The following is a 24,131-nucleotide window of genomic DNA, read 5'->3' as shown; positions in this document are numbered from 1 at the left end:
ATCTGGTTCAGGGAGGGTGCTACAGATGAAACTCCACACAAAGAGAGCTTCGCCATAGGTACCAGAGGCCCATCTGGGAGAGCAGATTCTCCCTCTCTGATAGGGATCATGACTGGCACTGACCTTAAGGGTGGGTGTGCAGGCTGGCAGTCAAGAGGGGGGACATATTCTCAAGGTATATGGAATTTAATGGGGTAGAAATAAAGTGGGGAAGGGGTTGTTTTACTTTACAGGCTCATGGTAGTCTTTATAACAAAGACTATGCCTGAAGGTCCCATTCATCTGACAATTTGTATTTCCAAAATATAACTAGACTATGTGCACTTTTAAAAAATTCATTTATTTATTTATTTATTTATTTATTTATTTATTTATTTTGTATATGAATTTCTCTGTGTGTGTGTGTGTGTGTGTGTGTGTGTGTGCATGTGTCACTATGAACATGGTTAAGTCAATGGACATCTTGTGATAAGCAGTTCTCTCCTACAATTTGAGCTCCCGGAATCCAACTCAGGTCATCAGGCTCAGTAGCCAGCACCTTTAACATTTCTCCCTCTTTATAGTTTAGGTGCCACAGTTCTCATCTAAGTCCTTATCCTTTTCCCATGGTGCATTGCAGTGACTTCCTGGTTCCATTGCTATTATCACATCTACCAGTTCTACACAAAGAGGCCAGAATGGTCTTTTACACAGTAGGGCCATCCTATGTATGTCTGTTCTGATGATCCTTCATTTACCTTGGAATAAATGGAAAGAGTACACAGTCTCTAAAGGCCTGTGCTATGCAATATTCTCCTGCCTTATCAACTAAACATGTTCTTGGACCATCCCAGAAAGAAATTCTCTCTCCCTAGAATGTTCTTTGATATATGTGTGTGTGTGCATGTGTGTGTGTGTGTGTGTGTGTGTGTGTGTGTGTGTATAAATGTATACGTATATATATTTGTGTATATCTATGTATATATATTTGGTATATACATGCTATACATGTTTATATATATTTATATACACTTATATTTATATATTTATATACATTCATGTTTATGTATTTATATGTAAGTATATTTACATTTATTTATTTAGCAAGATGAGATCATTTATTTGCCATGCCACATGTATGGAGGTCAGAGGTCAATTCATGGGAATCAGTTCTTTCCTTCTACTGTATGGTTCTAAGGGATCAAACTCAGGTTGTCAGCTAGGCTTTACCCACTTGCTAGCGCCTCTCTCTAGTTTTTAACAATTAACTTTGTTTCACAGTTTAGATCTCAGCATGCTTTTCCACCAATTATTCCGAGGCCTGCACCCTGTTGATACCATTCAAGTACACCTGAAGTTCTTTCTCTTTGTGTTTTGTCTGTCTTGCCATCAGAATGCTTCTTTAGAACCTCATGTAGTGCATTTCCCACTTGTGGTTATTAAATGACCCTGTTTCTACCTGTCCTCCTAGTTAGGTGTTAAAACTACTTTCAGTTATTCTTCTGCATTATTATGAGTTCTAAAATGAACACCCACAAGGTTTAACTTTTGAACATATTAGCTTAATGCAAATTCCTTACATTTGATTTCAGAATATGTGATATTTCCTTTATCAGTTATTAATTAATAAGATCATTTTCCCCTTCTATTCACTTGCGCCTATCTTAATTACCTCGATGTAATTTTCCCACCTGAAGGTATTATAAATACTAAAAGAAGATAGAACAAACATGTTTTAAAGTACTAATTTCTACTAATAATGTCAAAGATATGATCTGTATGTTTTAAGGGAAATTTTAAAATGCTAGTCAATATTTGTTCATTCTGTCATGAGTGATTTCTACATTCCAGAATAAATTTTACCAAATATTAGATTTCTTTTCTATTTTGGGTAGCATTGTTGATTGTGGTTTTTGCTTTGTTTGTCTTACTTGGTGGGAAACTGTGTTCCTGCCTAATGTTCAGTCATCTTCCCTCAGGTTGACTCTATATTATATTGGAATAGGAGCAGCTGCCCTCATTTTTGGCTATGTACAGATTTCCTTCTGGGTCATAACTGCAGCCCGGCAAACCACAAGAATCCGAAAACAGTTTTTTCATTCAATTTTGGCACAAGACATCAGCTGGTTTGATGGCAGTGACATCTGTGAACTTAACACCCGCATGACTGGGTAAGGGAAGGAGAAGTGTCTGTGTGGCCTTGGTGTTAACACACAGTCTGCGTTTAACTGAACCACGGGAATTTCTCTGTTGCAGTGACATCAACAAACTCTGTGATGGTATTGGAGATAAGATCCCTCTGATGTTTCAGAACATATCTGGGTTTTCTATTGGCCTGGTGATAAGTTTGATAAAAAGCTGGAAACTCTCCCTGGTGGTTCTGTCTACATCTCCTCTCATAATGGCTTCATCGGCACTGTGCTCTAGGGTAAGCAAGCTAGTCCTGGTACTGGCAGCAAAAGAAGGAGCACAATGCTTACCAAATCTACAAAAGAGAGATGGGTACTTTTATTTATTCTAAATGTCCCAAAGTATAAGAGAATTTAGCAACCTCTGATCTTTTAACCAATACTCATCTTTAGGCCTTTAAATTACATGGTTAACATATGATTTTTCATTAATATCTTACTAATAGAAAAAAATAGCCTAGTACTACTTCAGATGATAGCACAGATAAAGGATGATATTACACATCGGACATTTAGTTGTTGCAAGGGGAGTCTTGTATATTCTAATCTCCCTCAATGAAGGCATTGTAGTTTATTGTACTGGGTAGATAGAATAGAAGGGAAAAATCCTCAAGTCATACCCTTAAAGTGTTGGTTGATAGCGGTCTCTGCAAGTTTACATTGTACATGCCTTTAAATGATTTAGAAAATATGTTAACATCTAAGTAAACATAGTTCAGGTCTTTAAACAAATTTGTATTTGCATTCTCAATTGCATTCTGAGCAGTGTTCTAGTGCACATAACAGAAGATAATAATCTTGTTTACAATCTGGTGAAGTGTGTGTGTGGATGTGTGTGTGTGTTCATTTTCCAGCAGCCCAAGTATCCCTAATATCTCTCAAAATCATATCTCCATAGTTTCCCATTACATGTTCCCATCACATCAAAGGCACTGTGATTTTAATTTTGTAATACTCAATTTTCAAAAATCAAATCCATAAAATTTCCTGGCTCACTTGTTCTCAGGATAATACAAGTTCAATCAAAGATTTCTATCAATAAAAATATTCTGTAGTTGACTGTTTTCTTAAAAGGAAGCTTGGGTATTTAGACAACAGACCTTTTTAAGTTTTCTACTAGCATTTATTAACTGTACATAACAATGGGATTCATTCATACATGTATAAAATGTAGTTTATCACATTCTCACCATTGCCTATCTTGTTGCTCTGCCCACTCTAACTCTCTGTCTCTTCGTCTTCCAGACTAATCACCCTCCTCCTTTCATGTCTTTTGTGCCTGTGACTCAATATGTTTCAGTGCGTTGTCCACAGGCATGTGAGTGAGTAGTTGCTTAGAGGAAGATGGACAACCTAGCAAAGGCTATCCCACTGAAGAGCATTAGACAGCAGGTCTGTGATAGTCTGGCTTCTCCTGTTAACCTTGTAATCCTCATCTTTATCTCAAGCTTGTATGAAATGAGGATCATTCAATAGGGGAAAAAAAAAAGGCCCAGAATGTGTTACTAAGAGCAGAACCTTATCCTCTCATGCAAAAAGTAGACAGAGTTGTAAAGATACAGCAGAGGGAATCTACGTTCCACTGCTACATTAACTGAAGGGAAAGCAAGTGAGAGCCAAAGTTACCCCTAAATGACAAGAGTCATTAGGTTGCATGATCTCCTTCAATTCAGTTTAATTTGACAAGCATTTACTAAATATTTAATATGTACAAGGCTTAGCACAATGTGGTGTTGTCCTCTAGTGATCTACTCTGGAGTTATCTTTGTTAAGTAAACTCAAAAAAATGATTAGCTATTCTGACTAATATTTTTGTTTTGTTTTGATATTTTCTTTATTTACATTTCAAATGTTATCTCCCTTTCTGGTTTCACGTCCCAAACCCCCCTATCTCCTCCCCCTCTCCCTGCTCACCAACACACCCACTCCCACTTTCTGGCCCTGGCATTCCCCTACACTGAGGCAGAGAGCCTTCACAGAACCTAGGGCCTCTCCTCCCATTGATGACAGACAAGGCCATCCTCTGCTACATATGCAGCTGGCGCCATGGGTCCCACTGTGTACTCTTTGGTTGGTGGTTTAGTCACTGGAAGCTCTGGGGGTAATGGTTGGTTCATATTGTTGTTCCTCATATGGGGCTGCAAATCCGTTCAGCTCCTTGGTCCTTTCTCTAGCTCTTCCATTGGGGACCCTGTGCTCAGTCCAATGGTTGGCTGAGAACATCCACCTCTGTATTTGTCAAGCACTGGCAGAGCCTCTCAGGAGATAGCTATAACAGGATTCTGGCTAGTTTTATATCAACTTGACACAAGCTAGACTCATCAGAGAGGAAGAAGCCTCAACTGAGAAAATTTTACATTAGATCCGGCTTTAAGGCATTTTCTTAATTAGTGATCAATGGGGGGGGGGGGGCCATTCCATTGTGGATGGTGCCACCCCTGTACCTGGGTTCTATAAGAAAGCAGACTGGCAAGACAGTAAGCAGCACCCTTCCATGGGCTCTGCATGAGTTCTTGCCCCCAGGTTCCTACCCTCACTGCTTTTGATGATAAAATGTTATACAGAACTATGAACAAAATAAATACTTTCCTCCCCAAGTTGGTTATGGCCATGATATTCCATCCCAGCAATAGTAACCCTAACTGATATATTAATTAGTATTCAGTTTATGCCATCCCATGACATCACCAGCCACGCAAGCTTCTTCAACACCAAATCAACTCAAGTTGTATAGAGTGTAGTTTGGTATTTTGGAAACAAATGGTTTGTTACATGAGTAGGGAAGACAAAACACCCAGCTTTGATGTGGTACTGTTGTTTTTCCCTCTAACTGAACTGTTTTACTAATAAAACTCCAAAGGATTGACAAATGGATTATAATAAAGGAAGGGGTACCTGTGTTTCAGAATTTTTAAGAAATCAGACTATCCCACCTACTGTCCAAAATAGTAATGACCTCCTTTCTTTTTTTTTTAAGTCTCACCTCCTAGTGTTGAAAGATAAAACATTTACTGACCATATTCCAACATATATGAATAGCAATGGCTTCAGGACCATTCTCTACTCATAAGAGAAGTTCCTCTTCCTGCTATAGTCCTGTGACCTAACCCCCCTGAATCCTTCCTTTGTGCATAATAACAAATCAATTCAAGTCAGGCTCACTAATTTTCAATGTCCATGAGACAAATAATGTTTCTAATGTTCTTTGCTAAGTCATTGTATCAGTAAAACTCCCCACATCTAAAAGTTGCCTTTAAAATACAGAGAATTCAGTGAAACTTCACTGGTAGGAGAAAAATTCAGGTAAGAATTTAGATGCTGGGTAATGAGAAGCTACTCGGGTTTCAAATTATGTGACAGTAAAGTACTCTGTAAAGTCTCACTCCCTCTGGTTCTCTCTTGGTTAATGTCCTAGCTTTCTTTCCTGCTGCTGTGAAAATCTATTCTGACAAGGGCAACTTGGGTAAGGAAGGGTTTGTTTTAGCTCATAGTTCCAGGATAAAGTCCATCACAGCAGAGAGTCAAGGGCAGAAAGAGAATAAATGTGTGCACACATGTATTCAGCTCTCTTCTAGCCTATACAACTCAGGATCACCTGCCAAGGGAATCAGTCCATCCGTAATGGGTAGGTCTCCCCTCCTCAATTAATATAATCAAGACAATGCTCAACAAACATTCTCACAGACCAGGCTGATCGAATTCTAGATCTGTTGAGCTGACAATTAATGGTAACCATCAGAGTCAGTTTTGTGTTGCTGTAACACAAATAACAAGAGAGACTAAAGTTTTATTTTGGTCCTGCCCTGAGAGGGTCAGGTATTGGGGTGTGAGGTAGGACACAGTGTCAGATGAAGGCCAAAGGCTGATGACACCTTGCTTTTAACTCTCTCTTACTGTTCTGGGTATCACAAGCTTGTGGCTTTTGGCAATTTGAGGTTTATAATTAGTTTTAATCCACCTGGACGGAAAAGGTAGAGTGAGCCAGTGGTGGATAAAGGGTGTGACTGGACTTCCCACCTCCAAACACCAGGAAATAGAGAAAGAGAGTAAAGCCAGAAGTGGACTATAACCCACCTGTGATAGCTTGTGTCCCGTAGACTCCCCAAAATTTATACCAGCTGAGCAATCCTCTGAGGAAAATTTCAAATCATAGCAAATTCATTCTTTGCCTAACAGTGGCTGTGCTTATTACAGATGATTATCTCATTGACCAGCAAGGAGCTGGATGCCTATTCCAAAGCTGGGGCTGTGGCTGAAGAAGCCTTGTCATCAATCCAAACAGTCACAGCCTTTGGAGCCCAAGAGAAAGAAATTCAAAGGTCTGTCCCTTTAATTATGATAAAAAGACGCTTGGTTCTGTTTTCTCCGAAGGCTTCTATTACTTGGTGTTTTGCTTTGTAAGGTATACACAGCACTTAAAGGACGCAAAGGACGCTGGCATAAAGAGGGCTACGGCTTCAAAGCTGTCTCTTGGAGCAGTCTACTTCTTTATGAATGGAGCCTATGGACTGGCTTTTTGGTATGGAACCTCCTTGATTTTTGGCGGAGAGCCTGGTTACACCATCGGAACTATTCTTGCTGTAAGTCTTATTTGGAAACAAAGATGGCAGGGTTAGATCATCTTTCCTTATCTAGAGTTTAGTTTGGGGTTTTTTTTGTTTGTTTGTTTTGTTTTGTTTTGTTTTTCTAGATATTTTCTTTATTTACATTTCAAATGTTATCCCCTTTCCTGGTTTCACCTCCGAAAAACCCCCATCTCATCCCTCCCCCCTATCCTGCTCACCTACCCACCCACTCCTGCTTCCCTGTCCTAGCATTCCCCTACACTGGGGCATCTAGCCTTTACAGGATCAAGGGCCTCTTCTCGCACTAATGTCCAACAAGGCCATCCTCTGCTACATATGCAGCTGGAGTCATGGGTCCCTCCATGTGTACTCTTTGGTTGGTGGTTTAGTCCCTGGAAGCTCTGGGGTTGGTTCATATTGGTTTTCCTCCTATAGGGCTGTAAACCCCTTCAGCTCCTTTTCTCTAGCTCTTCCATTGGGGACCCTGTGCTCAGTCCAATGGTTGGCTGAGAGCATCCACCTCTATATTTGTCAGGCACTGGCAGAGCCTCTCAGGAGACAGCTCTATCAGGCTTCTGTCAGCAAGCACTTGTTAGCATCCACAATAGTGTCTGGGTTTGGTGACTGTATATGGGATGGATCCCTAGGTAGGGTGGGGGGTGAGGGCAGGACAGTCTCTGGATGGCCTTTCCTTCAGTCTCTGCTCCAAAACTTACTTTGAATAAGGATGATTACCTTCTCACGATTTGCATGTACTTTTAAATTCTAATGTGTGTGTGTGTGTGTGTGTGTGTGTGTGTGTGTGTGTGTGTGTGAGTGAGTGTGTAAAAAGGCTTATTCATCTAACATGTTTTGTGTCCTCATTGTGGCAAGCATTGTTCTTTTAGAATAACCATAATTGAATTCCTCACTAATAGATACAGTCTTCTTAATCTAGCACTGAAAATAGCCAATTTGTAGTAAAGCATGTCCTCTCGGGTTTCCTGGGTTGCGATCACAGTCCACAAAGATGCTGCTAACTGAAAAGTCCTACAGTAGCTGGATCCATCTGTTATACCTCTATCCTTTCCAGCATTTAGCTGAGTTTAGGCTAGAGAGGTGGCTCAGTGGTCAAGTAGGCACTGCTTTTGCAGAGGAGCCAAGTTCAGTTCCAGCACCCAGGTTGGATGGGAATGGTTCACACTGCATTCATCTTCAGCTCCAACTCCAGGGGACCCAATGTCCTCTGGCCTCCTCTGACATCTGCATTGGTGTGCAAAAACACCCACTCAGAGACACATACACAGAAATATTAAGGAAGAAGGAGAAGAAGGAGAAGGAGGAGGAGGAGGAGGAGGAGGAGGAGGAGGAGGAGGAGGAGGAGGAGGAGGAGAAGGAGAAGAAGAAGAAGAAGAAGAAGAAGAAGAAGAAGAAGAAGAAGAAGAAGAAGAAGAAGAAGAAGAAGAAGAAGAAGAAGAGAAAGAAAGCTTCATGCAACCCTTTCCAATCTTGCAATCCAGAGTCTTTTAAACTGCTACAGTTATGTATGAAATTGTAAATCATTCCACTAATCTCAAGTCTCTACATCAGACACATCAGCTCAGGCTTAAAGAGATCTGTTGTGGTAAGCAAAGGGACCTTCTCTACTGCTTCCATTTTTGTTTGGTCTTTCCATCTTAGATAGATGTCTCTTCTTTCAGTTAAATGGATCTTTTTAATTTGAGACTTTCATAGTTAAGGCTCTGGGCTGTTCATTCATCTCATATGAAGAACTAGGACCTGATATTTTTACTCTTTAGTTCCCACATATTGAAGGACAGAGAAGAGTGCATGCCATTGTAGAATTCATTCCTTATTTGACCTTTTCCTGCAGAGGCATTTGCCTAAATAAGGACAGTGGGTAACAGAGAAGTTTTAAAAGCAGGATGGAAGCAATACAATGTCTCTGTACTATCACTTCAATTACTCTCCTGCTAAATCTCCCAGTGTTGTCCATAGTAGAGGGAAAGGGTCCATAGGAGCACACTCAGCTTGTGGGCCGCTTCCTGTGGGCCAGCATGGTTCAGACAACTCAAATGTTGCTGCAGCTGGAGAGACACAAACTCGCGAATTGGAGTGTCATCCTGAGAATAGGCCAAGACTGCTGGGGCAGCCTGTGTTTCCCTTACAGTCTTCATCCTGTCTTCCATCTTGTTGTTTTGTTTTGTTTTGTTTTGATTCTTTTTATTAGATATTTTCTTTATTTACATTTCAAATGCTATCCCAAAAGTCCCCTATACCCTCCCCCCCGCCCTGCTCCCCTACCCACTCACTCCCACTTCCTGGCCCTGGCATTCCCCTGTACTGGGGCATATAAAGTTTGCAAAACCAAGGGGCCTCTCTTCCCAATGATGGCCAACTAGGCCATCTTCTGCTACATATGCAGCTAGAGACACGAGCTCTGGGGTACTGGTTAGTTCATAATGTTGTTCCACCTAAAGGGTTGCAGACCCCTTCAGCTCCTTGGGTGCTTTCTCTAGCTCCTCCATTGGGGGCCCTGTGTTTCATCCTATAGATGACTGTGAGCATCCACTTCTATATTTGCCAGGCACTGGCATAGCCTCACACGAGACAGCTATATCAGGGGCCCTTCAGCAAAATCTTGCTGGCATATGCAATAGTGTCTGGGTTTGGTGGCTGATTATGGGATGGATCCCCAGGTGGGGTAGTCTCTGGATAGTCCATCCTTTCGTTTTAGCTCTAAACTTCGTCTCTGTAACTCCTTTTATGGGTATTTTGTTCCCTATTCTAAGGAGGAATGAAGTATCCACACGTTGGTCTTCTCTCTTCTTAATTTTCTTGTGTTTTGCGAATTGTATCTTCGGTACTCTATGTTTCTGGGCTAATATCCACTTATCAGTGAGTGCATATCTAACGACTTCTTTTGTGATTGGGTTACCTCACTAAGGATGATATCCTCCAGATACATCCATTTGCCCAAGAATTTTATAAATTCATTCTTTAATAGCTGAGTAGTACTCCATTGTGTAAATGTACCACATTTTCTGTATCCATTCCTCTGTTGAGGGGCATCTGGGTTCTTTCTAGGTTCTGGCTATTATAAATAGGGCTGCTATGAACATAGTGGAGCATGTGTTCTTATTACCAGTTGGAACATCTTCTGGATATATGCCCAGGAGAGGTATTGCTGGATCTTCCGGTAGTACTATGTCCAATTTTCTAAGAAACCGCCAGACTGACTTCCAGAGTGGTTGTCTTCCATATTCTTATGTAAGTCCTCTCATAGTCCATGAGCACAGGCCAAACACACCTCCCAATCCCATTGTCTTTCTTACTTCACTACAAGGTGACTATTGTTTACTTTGTCCCTGTAGGTTTTCTTCAGTGTGATCCATAGTAGTTACTGCATTGGATCTGTAGCCCCTCACCTGGAAACCTTCACAGTAGCCAGAGGAGCTGCCTTTAATATTTTCCAGGTTATTGATAAGGTAGGAGCTCTCACTGCATTGAAAGATATCTGTCCTTACTCTAAGAAGGAACCTGAAAGATAGGAACATTCAACTCCGGAAAACCACAGGGTGGGTAAAACCTACACATTGGTTATTTGGTTATAGAGTGAAAGATTGTGGTTAACTTTTGTGGGGGAATGATTTTTTATTGAAAACTTCATGTCTGTCTAGTGGTAGTGGCATACACCTTTAATCCCAGCACTCAAGAGGCAGAAGCAAGTGGATTTCTGTGAGTTTGAGGCTAGCCTGGTCTTCAGAACAAGTTCCAGCCAGGGCTACACAGAAAAACCATGTCTCAAAGAAAACAAAAAGCAATAAAACAAAATAAACAAAGAAAGAAAAAAAAGAAAGGAAGAAAGAGAAAGAAACAAAGACAAAATTTCATGTCTAGTTTCATGTACTTCTAAAACAGGAAGGAGATTTTAAAAGAACTTTAGGGTCCATCTCTAAACTATTCTGGGATAGAAGCTTAACCCTTTAAAGATGTATAACAATCTCTTTGTTTTTCCAAGAAACCCAATATAGATAACTTTTCAACAGCTGGATTTGTACCTGAATGTATAGAAGGAAACATAGAATTTAAAAATGTTTCTTTCAGCTATCCATCAAGACCTTCTGCCAAGGTATGTTAAATTCAGTTTCATTCTTCCATTTTCTGACATTGTCTTCAGGCCAGAATCTTCTGTTGTGGGAACTTTTTTTAAAGATTCTTTTATTTATGTATGTGTGATATGTGACTATATGCTCGTTAACCTGTGGGAGTGTGCATATACATGTGTGCATGTACCTGTGGAGGCCAGAGATCAACATTTGGTGTCCTCTGTGATCAGCCTCCACCTTACATATTAAGGAAGTGTCTCTCACATGAACTGGAAGCTCTACAGTTTGGTTAGTTTGCTAGCCAGTTTGCTAAGGGATCTCCTGTTGCTGTTTCCCACACTGGGATTACAGATAGCTGCCTCCACCCCTTCCAGAATCCCTATGAATGCTCTGGAGTTAAACTGCAATCCTCAGACTTGCATGCCAAGTACTTGCCCAGTCCCTTCTTTCGGATGATTTTGACCCAGATTTTGTCTACTTCCTTAAAGAAGCAAGTAGGCCAATATCTGACAAGCAGTGAGCAAATATATCTGGATATTGCGGGGCTTGTGGTTTAATAATAAAGCTGTGGAGACATCTGTATAGCATAAGGCTGTTAGCCTGTTTGCTGGGCAGTCTCACAGCTAGCCCATAATTTAAACTGACATCTCCAGTCATTTGACTCTTTCTCAGCTCTACCTCAGGGCCTTGCTACCTTTCTTTCTCTCTCCCTGTCCTCCAACCAGTCCTCCAACCAGTCCTCCTGCCAATCCTCCTGCCAGCCCTTCTGCCCCAGATCCAACCGCAAGCTCTTTATTATGCTAAAATCCCCCTCCTTTTCGTCCAGTTGGCCTGGGAGGGGGCGGTGGGGGCGGGGAATAGTATGTGTGACCTTCCCTTTCACAGCTTGCTTTTTCTCTTGGGTTGGGTGAGAAAGCAACAAATATTTACAGATCCTGCTAGCCTGGCGCTGCCAACCCAGCAATTAACAATTGAGAATACAAGAGCATACCTTATAACACGTGTTATCTGCAACCGTGATTTATATTTTCCTTCCTCTCTCCTGTATTGGACCGATAGTCATTTTTAACTGCCAATGTTTCCTCCATGCTCCTTTTCTAAGCACACTAAAATGTCTTGGATTAATGCTGCCACCTACTGGTGATGCCGGGATATTATCCAGCTGTATTTAATTTATTTGAATATGGGAGTTTCCAACCTTCAGATGAGTTCCTGTTAAGCCTTCCCTCTCCTACCTTTAGGACTTCTACTGCATGTGCAATTGTATCTTAGATACCCTTCCTCTCACTTTCCACACTCTCATTCACACACACAGGCACACGTACATACCTGTGCCCGTGCACAGACACACATTTATCAAAACACAGTCTGTCCCATTCGAATCACTCGGCCTTTAATTGTTAATGCCCAGCCCATGCTCTCTTGGAGTGCACTCAACATACTAATCTTTTAAAAACAAATAATTCTTGGGAAAATATGTCTGCTGTTCCTATTAAATTGTCCTTATATTTGTATTTATATTTAATTAATGCATTTGCTTCCTCTGCTACCCACCCTCAAAAGGAGAATTGTTAAGGATTACAAAAGGCAGCTACTAACAAAATACGTAATTAGGATATAAGAAGTGGGGACAAAATTTTATGTGAAACAAATGAGATTGCTAATGCTATCAACTTCTAATGTGCCGTATAGAATTTGCATTAAAAATAATGCACCCACTTCTTTCTCTGTTTTTCTCTGACTGGCGTTTTTTACTGAAATTCTCTCCTCAGAGTCTTTTGCTTTATGACTTGTTTGTCACCATCGTTGTCTGGGTTTTTGCCTTTTCTCCTAACACAGCATTTTAGACTGCATTTTGGATATACATTTAAGCTGGGTTCTGGGACCCTGAGCACCAGTTATGCCAATAATGCCCCGGGCCACGCTCTCTGGGTTCTAAACAATTCTTATTTGTTTCTTTATTTTGAAGCTGGGTTTTCACTAGTACCCCAAGCAAACTCCTGGCTAGCATACCTGGGTAAACAATTGCCTTTAACTAATTTGTGTATCTGTTTGGGAGAGAAGGGGACATGCCACTTTGCACAGGTGAAAGTCAAGAACAGCTTAGCTTTCAAGACTTGGCTTTCCACTCCCAACTCACTATTTGGAATGTACCTTGTAAAAATATTAGACCTATTCTAAAGGGGAACTTTCCTAAGTAACTCAATTATTTGTCAAGATTCCACTTGCTACAAATTAAAAAATAAAACATTAATTTGGTTGTTTTAAGATTCGTGTAAGGTATTTCAGTTAAAAATGTGAAGTTTGCAGGCTTGGTAGATGATTTGCTTGGTAGTGAGCAAGTAAGGTACCCACTACTCAAACATGAGGCCGAGGGTCCAGATCTCCAGCACTCACTTAAAACCTGGTAGTTATGGCAGCCCACTCATAATCCCAGAATATGGGAGGCAGAGATAGAATCCCCCCAAAATGCTAACCAACCCAGACTCACTGAAAACTAGGCTCAGAGAGAAACCTTGCCTCAATATATAAGGTGGAAAGCAATTGAGGAAAACTCCTGTTGTGAACATGGAGCCTCTATGTGTATGTACACATACATACATGTATACCTGCACACATGCAAACACACATCATGTGCACATACAGTGTGCACATGGAACAAGGAAGGGAGAAGGAAGAGAGAGGAAAGAGGGAAAGAGAAAGCAATGAAGGATGAATGTGATCAAGATATACATACCATACTTATGGTAATGTCATAAAGAAACCCATTATAATTTTGTACAATTAAAATATGCTATTAAAAATATGGGAAGAGTTTTCTGTGCCTAGATAACTCCTAAATTAGATCTCTTCTATGTATAAAGAAATGTTTAAATACTGTACTCCCAAACTGTGTATTACTATAGGTATAAATGGGGTATTATACAAATAAATATAAGATCTAAATTGTTTTCATGTGCCACCTAAGAATTTTTCTGTTTATAATTACAGATTAATTTTCTGACTGTATTATATAACTGTCTGTCATTCCTAACTGTGTCATTCCTGTGCATCTAACAGGTTCTGAAAGGTCTCAATCTGAAGATTAAGGCTGGAGAGACAGTAGCCTTGGTTGGTCCCAGTGGCAGTGGCAAGAGTACGACAGTGCAGCTTCTGCAGAGGCTGTATGACCCAGAGGACGGCTGTGTAAGTGCAGACTGTGGGGGAAAACCATGCAGAAGGGGCTGGGAAGATGGCTCAGTGTTTCAGAGCTTGCTGTGACATCGAGAAGTGCTGTATCCCCAGCACCTACATAAAACTTGTGAGTTGCACATCTGCAATCCCAGTGCCAGAGAACTGGATCTCTGAGGCTGGCTGGTCAGCAAGGGTGGATGAATGGGTGCACTCCAGGTTCCCTAAGAGATCCTATCTCAAAAATTAAGGAGGAAATTGATCCAGGAAGCGACCCAACCACTGGTCCCTATGCACATGTGTGTGCACATCCCAAACACTGTTCCCTATGCACGCATATGAACATCCCAAACACTGGTCCCTATGCACACATATGAACATCCCAAACACTGGTCCCTATACACACACATGTGCACATACCCAAACACTGGTCCCTATGCACATATGTGCACATACCCAAACACTGATTCCTATGCACACATGTGAACATCCCAAGTACAGGTCCCTATGCACACACATGTGCATATACCCAAACACTGGTTCCTATGCACATGTGCGTACATACCCAAACACTGTTTTCTATACACACGGCATGCACACACATTAACATGTACACATGTACACAAAAAGAAAAAAAATACTAATTCTTAATGTTTCTAGTTAACACTTACAACATTGTCTTTAAAAGAAAACTTGTTCAGAACTTTGTAGGCCGGAGTTTATGCTAATGGTGACTAAATAAATTACCGAATCAGTCAGTGTAAAGAAGTGCTGATTCTCACACAAATGCCAGGGCTGTGAGGAATGGAGTCTCTCATGGCCACATCCAACTCTGTCTCTGGAATATGTTGAGCTACCTAAGAAGACAGAGAAGGAACTTTTACCTTTGGGGACTGAATAAAGTATTGAGAAATAAAAAAGGCTAGAACCTTATCGACACCATCAGTCTTAAAACAAAGTTGATGGCGTCTGTCTATATAACATTTGTAGCATCTACAGTGTTTGTGTATGTGTGTCTTATTAACAACCTTATTAATACTTAGTTTGTGGTTTCATGGGATTTTAAGTTAATTAAAATTTCTTGAAGATTTGTTAGTTCCAATCTTCCGGGGGGGGGGGGGAACTATTGGTGTTATCCATACCATAAATATGTTTACTAAAATATAGCGAGTCCTGGCTGAGATACTACTTCTCAGTTTATTCTTTGGATTAAGAAGACAGTTGGAAGCCAACACCTTGGACAGCATCATAGCCTGCTTGGTTCTTTGGTATGGCAGATCACCGTAGATGAGAATGACATCCGAGCCCAAAACGTGCGACATTACCGAGAGCAAATTGGAGTGGTCAGACAAGAGCCAGTTCTGTTTGGGACCACCATCGGTAACAATATTAAGTTTGGGCGCGAAGGTGTGGGTGAAAAGGAAATGGAACAGGCAGCGAGGGAGGCAAACGCCTACGACTTCATAATGGCCTTTCCTAAGGTGAGATTGTGCTGCCTGGGTTCTCAAAATCCAGCCAGAGTACCTGAGGGCTCCGCACAGCCCAGCTAGGCCAATTCACATTACACAGTGGGTTCATGTGGAGAGTATTTTAGATGCAGCATCTGCAGACCGAGGAACGTGCTAAAGTCCAAAAGAAGGAAGACGTCAGTAAAAGGCCAATTGCGAGAGGTAAGTTTAATTTTTCTGCATGTCACTGTACCCGAAAAAGAAAAGAATATCTATGTTAAAGCAGGACAAAGAAACTTGAGAAAAATCGGGAGCGCAAGCTGAGAATGTTGGTTTGTACCTCCATCTAGTGGTTAGTAGTAAAAATGGCATGCTCACACGCTGTCAGGACTGATGTGCTAAGATGAGGTTCTTCTAAAAGTTCAAGGAACGAACACTGTATTAAAAATGTAGAACTGTAAAAAGATGTGATAAAATTTGAAATTCTTGGAAGCAAGACAAGTATTAATGAACATAGGGTGATAGTTTTTAAACCATTTACCTATCTTTCCTGAAGTTTAAGTTCATTAGAGCCACCTGATAATTGTGGTTGTATCCAATAAGATAAAAAAAACTTACACTTGAAGTTAAATTATATCTGCAACCCATCACTCCAGAGGGTCACAATAATAAAAAGCGTTAATTTTGAAGGACACACTTAAAAACCACACTGTGTACATTGTAACAAAAAATAACTTTTTTTTAAAATAATGTTTATTATGCCGTGATTTAACATAGTGATTAACATAGCATGCAGGCCAGCAAGATCACTCGGGGCTTGAAGGTTCCTTTCCTTGGCTGAGAAGCAGCACATTGCCCTTTGTTGGTCTTTTATTCCTTTCAGTGAATTTCCTCAAATGCACAGTGCTCTCCCGCCTCTCACTTAGAATTCAAGAGCATTTCAACCTGACTCTGCAAGTTGGTATTTACTTTACTAAAAGAACATGTATAAACAAAGATGCCCTTTGCGGTAAATTTAATAGTAAGTCACAATGCTGTAATCCAAAGAATAAAAGGAGAAACTAAAGGTTAGTGTGATGAATGCCAATATTCACAGGCATAGTCACTGGGGGGTGGCGGGGGGGGGGGATGAGAAAGGGGAGAAGAAGAGGGAGTAAGAAAAGGAGAAAGAGAGGGGGGAGAAGAATGAAGGGAGGGAGGAGGGAGGAGGACAGAGACAGAAAGACAGAGAATCAGCAGCAAAAGCCATTCTTGACCTCACAGTCACTGAAAAGTTGACCTTAAGGGAAACTATGAACCCCTTGTGCCTATGGATTTAACAGCTTGGAAGAGGGAGGGTCAACTCCTTCAAAGACACAAACTACCAAACAAATTCAGAGAAAAAGCAAATAATGAGCCCAAGTATTCTTACAAATCAACTAAATTTTTAAATAGTGGTGAAAGTTATAAAAAAAAATTTAAAGCTCTCACAAGTCTTCAAAATAAATTTTCTTCAGAATACATTTAATAAAAGATGAGGCAAAACAATAAAAGAAGTCCTAAATAAATTGTGTTTTATTTATTAAAGAGTCAGTTGTTTTTAAGGTTGTATATTCTTCCCAAGTTAACCTATAAATGTGATTCTTTGCCAATTAGAGAATTCCATGACTGCTATGTATATGTGTAGAAAGTGATGGATAGACTCCCAAATATTTTTGTATTTATAAAATCAAAATGTGAATATAGATGAAACAGCTTTAAAAACAGCAATGCTAGCACACACTCACAACATCTTGTTCAAGACAACAACCAATACAGTAGTAGAGGAACATCAGTGGACAGGGATAACAGCAGGGCAAACACTCAAAACGAGACCATGTATCAGTTAAGTTTTAGCAAGGCTAATAAAATTAATCAGATGAAAGCCAAAAAATTAAGCAAATAGCACTGGAACAAGATGTCCAATGAGCTGTGGTTTTTTGCATTACACCACAAATAAAAATTAATTTGACATATACCTTAAAGCAAAATATTAGCTTGTATTTCAAAAATTAAAGTGTAGATCACTTAGAGAGCTGAGGCAGTAGAATCACCATTTGGAGGCCAGCCCACACTGCATAACAAGTATGGAACCAGTCTGAACTAGTTGGTAAAACAGTCTCAAAATAATAATTAATAGATTTAATACCTTAGCAGAAAGAAGACAATCATGATGTTGAGGTAAGCAAAGAACTCTTAGGAAGCTATGTGCTGCTCTCTAAAGTGGTAACACAGAGGCTACTGAGATAATTCAGCAGTTAATGGCATTTGCTGCTTGTAGTGGCTATTCCTGGTTATCAACTTAACTATATTTGGAATGAACTGCAATCCAGAATTGGAAGGCTCACCAGTCACCCTTATCTGGAGGCTTGGAGATAGAAGTTTCTGATCTGGATCTTGGTATGGAGATCTTGAGGCATAGTGACTATGGATTCCAGAAGATTAAATCTCTGAGTTCAAGGTCATCCGGGATTAAAGGTGAACACACCTTTAATCTGGGCTACACCTTTCATCTGGGATTAAGGGTGTGGTGGAACACACCTTTAATCTGGGCTACACCTTTCATCTGGGATTAAGGGTGTGGTGGAACACACCTTTAATCTGGGCTACACCTTCTGCTGGAGACAATATAAGGACATTGGAAGAAGGGAGTCTTGCTCTTGCTCCTTCGCCTGCCATGTGAGACTAACTGCTAGATCCTTGGACTTCCATTCACAGCTGCTACTGAACCATTGATGGGAATTGGGCTGCAGACTGTAAGTCATCAATAAATTCCTTTACTATATAGAGACTATCCATAAGTTCTGTGACTCTAGAGAACCCTGACTAATACACTGCTCTTCCAGAAAGACTCACGTTTGGCTCCTAGCACACATTTTGTAACTCTAGTACCAGGGGACCAGAACCTTCTTCTGGCTTCTCTAGGCATTTAGACACACGCAAAGAGTTGTTTAAGGTTTGTTTTTTGTTTTTTTTGTTTGTTTGTTTGTTTTGTTTTGTTTTTTTTTTGGTTTTTTTTTTAAATAAATCTTTTAGAAAAATATGTAAGGAGCTGGAGAGATAGCTACACGATTAAGAGAACTGGCTGCTCTTCCAGAGATCCTGAGTTCAATTACAACCACATGGTGGCTCACAACCATCTGAAGTGGGATCTGATGCCCTCTTCTGGTATGTCTGAAGAAGACTACAGTGTACTCATGAAAGGGGGGGTTGGGGGAGGAAGTAAAGAAGGAAGGAAGGAGGCAAGCAAGCAAGCAAAAAAGAGAAAAGAGAAAGAAAGAAAGAAGGAAAGAAAGAGAGAGAGAGAGAGAAAGAAAGAAAGAAAGAAAGAAAGAAAGAAAGAAAGAAAGAAAGAAAGAAAGAAAGGAAGGAAGGAAGGAAGGAAGGAAGGAAGGAAGAAAGGAAGAAAGAAATCTTTTTTAAAAGTATTTTTCTTAAAAAAAAAAAAAAAAAATATATATATATATATATATATATATATATATATATATAAACTGCCCAAGTATGTGATTGCACTTGTGATCCCAGTATTCAAGAGACAGAGGAAGCAGTGGCAGAAAAATGTCAAGTTTGAAAAGAGTCTGACCATGTCTCAAAAGAGGGATGGGAATATGGTCAAGATACATTATATAAATTTCTGAAAAATAATTAAAAAAAAAAAACTGAGACTAAAGGCTGAGGATGTAACTTGTTGTGGAGTGTTTGAGGAGGTGCACAGGCCCTGAACTCCTCCCTCAAGAAGAGGAAAGAAACAATAACAAATAACAACAACAACAAAAAAGATACAAACTGGATTTAAATTAAATTAAAACCTTCTTTCAAAGAACATCATATAGAAAATTAAAAGGTTAGATACACCATACAAGAAAGTGTTCCAAATGTCTCTACCTGATCAGGGCACAAATCCAGACTATTTAAAAACTGATACAATCAGAAACAAAGAAAAACTAAGACTTCAAAAAAATAGAGACAAGAGCTCCGGGTTACTGGTTAGTTCATATCGTTGTTCCACTTATAGGGTTGCAGTTCCCTTTAGCTCCTTGGGTACTTTCTCTAGCTCCTCCATTGGGGGCCCTGTGATCCATCCAATAGCTGACTGTGAGCATCCACTTCTGTGTTTACTAGGCCCCGGCATAGTCTCACAAGAGACAGCTATATCTGGGTCCTTTCAGCAAAATCTTGCTAGTGTATGCAATGGTGTCAGAGTTTGGAAGCTGATTATGGGATGGATCCCTGGATATGGCAATCACAAGATGGTCCATCCTTTCGTCACAGCTCCAAATTTTGTCTCTGTAACTCCTTCCATGGGTGTTTTGCTCCCAATTCTAAGAAGGGGCAAAGTGTCCACACTTTGGTCTTCGTTCTTCTTGAGTTTCATGCGTTTAGCAAATTGTATCTTATATCTTGGGTATCCTAAGTTTCTGGACTAATATCCACTTATCAGTGAGTACATGTTGTGTGAGATCACTGGAAAGAGAGGCCCATTGGGCTTGTAAACTTTATATGCCTCAGTACAGGGGAACGCCAGGGCCAAAAAGAGGGAGTGGGTGGGTAGAGGAGTGGGGGGGTGGGTATGGGGGACTTTTGGGATAGTATTGGGAAATGTAAATGTGGAAAATACCTAATTTTAAAAAAAAGAAAAAAAATAGAACCTCAGGTTTGCCAAAAGATGTACTAAGTGAGCAATACACATGTAAAAACTGAACATTTTTACTAGTCATCAAGAAAAGCTGAAAAAGCTGCAGTCAGATGTGATTTCACTCTTGCTAGAATGGCCAAAGTGAAAAAGACTTGCTAAAGTAACTTGGGTGCTGATATAAGCACGTGGACCACTCCTCCCATCTGAAAAGAACAGCAGTTGATAAAGCAGTCTGCCTGCCAGACTGTTAGACATACGATCAGGACAGCTCACTATTTCTATGTATCATCTTCCACTAGAAAAGAAAACATAGTCACAAATTATCTTTTTCATGAATATTCACTGGAGCTTTATTCATAATAATCAAAAACTTGGAAATAAGTACCATAGTGAGTTTACAAGTTATTACCAAATGAAATACAGGGTTCCCAGTTAAATTTAGATATCAGAGAAACAATGAATTTTTAAGCTTAGATATGTCAACCATTTACTGAAATTCAAATTTAACTGGCCTCAGTAGGGCTTGGGGGTGTTTTTGTTTGATGAGGCTGCACCTGAGAGCCCAAGGGAGATTGACTTTGTGGAGCCACATGAGCACACCACTCAACAGATCATGAGCATATTTCAAAAACACCCCTAGCTGAGGAGCTATTGGCAAAGGATATTGAAGAAGGGAAGGACTTCAGGGGTGTGGGCTATGGTAGGGACCACTGGCTCCAGCAGATGCTCCTACACCCAAGTACACTGGACTCAGTAAAGGACAGAGCAGCAGAGCTTGAAGCTGGGAGCAGAAGCCACAAGTGAAGGAGGAGTTGTCATTTGGATGTCCTAGAGGGTAGACAGAATCTAAATGTGTTGTATATGTGTATGAGATCACCAAAGGAAAAATGAAAAAAAAAAAAAAAAAACAACCCAAAAACAAAAAACAAAAGCCCACAACACCACTACATGAACTGAGGATACAACTCAGCAGAGAGTTTGTCTAGCATGCAAAAAGCCCTGGGTTCAATTCCCAACACCATATAAATGCAAACATGATGTCCCATGCTTGTAGTCCCAGCACTTGGACGGTCAAGGCAGGATAACACAAGAAGAGTCCAAGGTCATTCTGGACTGCATGGCAAATCTGAGGCTGTCTTTAAAAAATAGTAGATAAATTTGCACTGTCAAAATCAAATATAACTATTTTGAAGCAAGATCAGATTTGGACTGAGAAGGACCCTGAGAAGATTTTGTAGGTCATTGTAGTGCTAATTTATTTGCCAAAAAACAAAAACAAAAAACAGGGCTATATCCATAAAATATGTCCTTTGCATAATTATTCTACAATAAGACTAAATTTTTTTTTAATTTCATCCTTTTTAAAATTTGTTTTATGTGTATGAGTGTTTGCCTGCAAGTTTGCACACTACATGTGTCCGTGGAGGTCAGAAGAAGACATTGGATTCTTAAGGACTGCAGTTACAGGTGATTGTGAGCAACCGATGGATTCTAAGAACCAAATGTTCATCCTCTACAGAAGCAGCTGCCGGTGCTCACAACCACTGAGCCATCACTCCAGTCCCAAGAGTGACCTTTTTAAAACTAGGAGTAAAAAATAAGTCTCTAAAAATGGAAGGTTTAGAAAGAATATTTGAACTTCTATCCTTGATGAGAGGTGTGCCATAACCCAATAGAATATGACTACTAGAGATCACAGGTACGAGAAGTTACCCACTGTAATATAAAAATATTCAATTTGTTTATATTCAAGAAATAAAAATAATAGAGAGGGCCTTAAATGTTTCCCAAAACTGAAAAATGTTTTAGGAAAAAAATAAAGCTTTTAAAAAATAAATTGTGGTAAGTTTGGTTCAGTCTGTTGGGGTTTTGTGTGTTTGTTTTTGTTTTTGTTTTTTGTTGTTGTTGTTGTTGTTGTTGTTTTGAGACAGAGTTTCTCTACAGAGCCCTGCCTGTCCTTGAACTCCAGACATAGACCAGATTGGCCTGAACTCACAGAAATCTATCTGCCTCTGCCTCCTGAATGGTGGAATTAAAGCTGTGCACTACTACACCTGGTCTTTTGGTTTTGTTTTTGAGGCAGAGTCACCTGTAGGCCAGGTTGACTTTGAATTCAATGTGCAGTTGAAGATGGCTTTGAACTCTTGGCCATCCTGCCAGTGTCTCCTCCTCACTAGGTTAACAGATAGGCATCACTACACCCAGCTAAGTGGAATTCATTTTTGCCTTACTACTTTTCAGAGTCTCCAAAGCACATATCAAATTACCAAAAAACACTACTACAGTAAATGCTTTCACAGATTTTTAAAAACTATTCTGGGGTCATCTAAAAGAGATTTGAAAACTCACTCCTATAAAGAATTTTTCTAATAATCCTTCTTTCTGGGTATCTGGTTTGGTCCTAAGTCACCTTTGCTCGTTCTCTTTGCTAGAACTTTCCCTCAGAGATGTTTGTTTTTATAATGATCAAATCAAAGACACTGAATGGCCATGATAAAGCAATCATGAAGCTGGTATCAAAGCACAAATGTGCCTGCCATTTCCTCCTCTAATCATTTACCACCTTTCTATGTGTGTGTGCTTTTTCCTCTCTATATCTCATTAGAAATTTAATACACTAGTAGGGGAAAAAGGAGCTCAAATGAGTGGAGGCCAGAAACAGAGGATTGCCATTGCTCGAGCGCTAGTTCGAAACCCCAAAATTCTGATCTTAGATGAGGCTACATCTGCCCTGGACACAGAGAGTGAATCACTTGTTCAAACTGCACTGGAGAAGGTAAGTGGGCAAAATCATTTCTGAGTTCCACATTCCTGGTTCACTATTGTTTTTAAGTACAAAAAAGTACAGATTTGGGATTCTTTGGACACCAGATAGTAGTTTCCAGAATTCCTCTGGTGTGGCTCCAGGATGTTACTTGGAGAAATAAGTCTATAGTTGGCATTCAGACATACATATACATATGCATGCACATGCACACACACACCTCACATATGCAAGCCATCAATCTGTACACCTGTCCATTCCAGCAGGTCTTATCTGCACATAGCAACAACACCCTGATCAAAGAGACAGCAGTTGGCATCTTTTGCTTCGTCCATTCACACTAATGGAATTTTTCTCTCCTCTAACCATTTTTCTTCTTTAATGCCTCCCAAGGGTCATTCTAAAGTCTCATGTTTCATGACAGTGGCCAGTACTATTTGAGGAAGATAATTGGAAGTCAAGGCTTCTCTATTCGAAGTGAAATTGTGTTAATGTGTAAACAGCTCCTGATAATTAGCAAAGAAAAGATGGCTCCCATACAAAAATGGGCAAAAGATCTGGGCCATTCACAAAACAGTTTCACGTTTTCACTAACCAGTTGAAAAGTTATTCATCTTCATTATTCATTAGGAAAATGTAAATAGAAGTTTCAATATAATAACACTCATCTATCAGGCACTATTGTTGGATTGTCCTGCGCCTTGGGCCTCTATAGACTTGGGACACCCTATAGCAGCTCCTTTTGAGTTGTACAAATGATAGATATCTATAAATTTGTTCACTAAATAAACACATGAAAGAATTTATATGTTATAGAAAACAAACTAACTAAACACAACTCAAATCCAGTTATCAAAAGAATGGATAAATTATATCCATACAGTAAAATATTTTGTAGGTATAGGAAGCAAAATGGTTAGCCTCAAAGCCATAAATACATGGACAATCAAGTGTATAGACTGCAGATTCCATTTATATAAACACACACACACTCACACACGTTACTGGGAACAAAATGGTCCCTTTGGTGGGTGAGCAGTGGCTGTCACAAGACAGGGCAAATGTTGGCTTCTAAATACTGGCATGCCCCTGTGAGCTGAATAAATTCAGTTTGAAATGTATCTATCAATGCCCTTATGTGTACCCACCTATGTACTAATAATTGTTGTAAGTCAGATTAAAACACATTTAACCTTAAGTCTGCACATAACTTGTCAAAAAACATGCTCATTTGAGAGATGACAATGAGTTTAAATCTTAGATATAGTTT

General features: G+C 39.9%; 1 protein-coding gene across 3 annotated transcripts in view; it reads left to right on the top strand.

The window, feature by feature from the left end:
* The window catches only part of Abcb5 (ATP-binding cassette, sub-family B (MDR/TAP), member 5), a 98,949-nt gene that overhangs the window by 23,740 nt on the left and 51,078 nt on the right, over nt 1–24,131 (top strand). For all 3 annotated transcript variants that reach the window (XM_006516370.3, NM_029961.2, XM_017315245.2), the window contains 9 exons: nt 1,959–2,150; nt 2,236–2,407; nt 6,363–6,487; nt 6,571–6,748; nt 10,087–10,200; nt 10,734–10,844; nt 13,882–14,007; nt 15,270–15,473; nt 22,703–22,873. In XM_006516370.3, the coding sequence (XP_006516433.1) occupies nt 1,959–2,150; nt 2,236–2,407; nt 6,363–6,487; nt 6,571–6,748; nt 10,087–10,200; nt 10,734–10,844; nt 13,882–14,007; nt 15,270–15,473; nt 22,703–22,873 (1,393 nt within the window). The remainder of the gene's footprint in view (nt 1–1,958; nt 2,151–2,235; nt 2,408–6,362; nt 6,488–6,570; nt 6,749–10,086; nt 10,201–10,733; nt 10,845–13,881; nt 14,008–15,269; nt 15,474–22,702; nt 22,874–24,131) is intronic.

This window comes from Mus musculus, chromosome 12, assembly GCF_000001635.26.
Source record: "Mus musculus strain C57BL/6J chromosome 12, GRCm38.p6 C57BL/6J".
NCBI classification, from domain to species: Eukaryota; Metazoa; Chordata; class Mammalia; order Rodentia; family Muridae; genus Mus; species Mus musculus.
The sequence above is the reverse complement of the archived record's forward strand: the minus strand, read 5'-3'. Positions and strand labels throughout refer to the sequence as shown.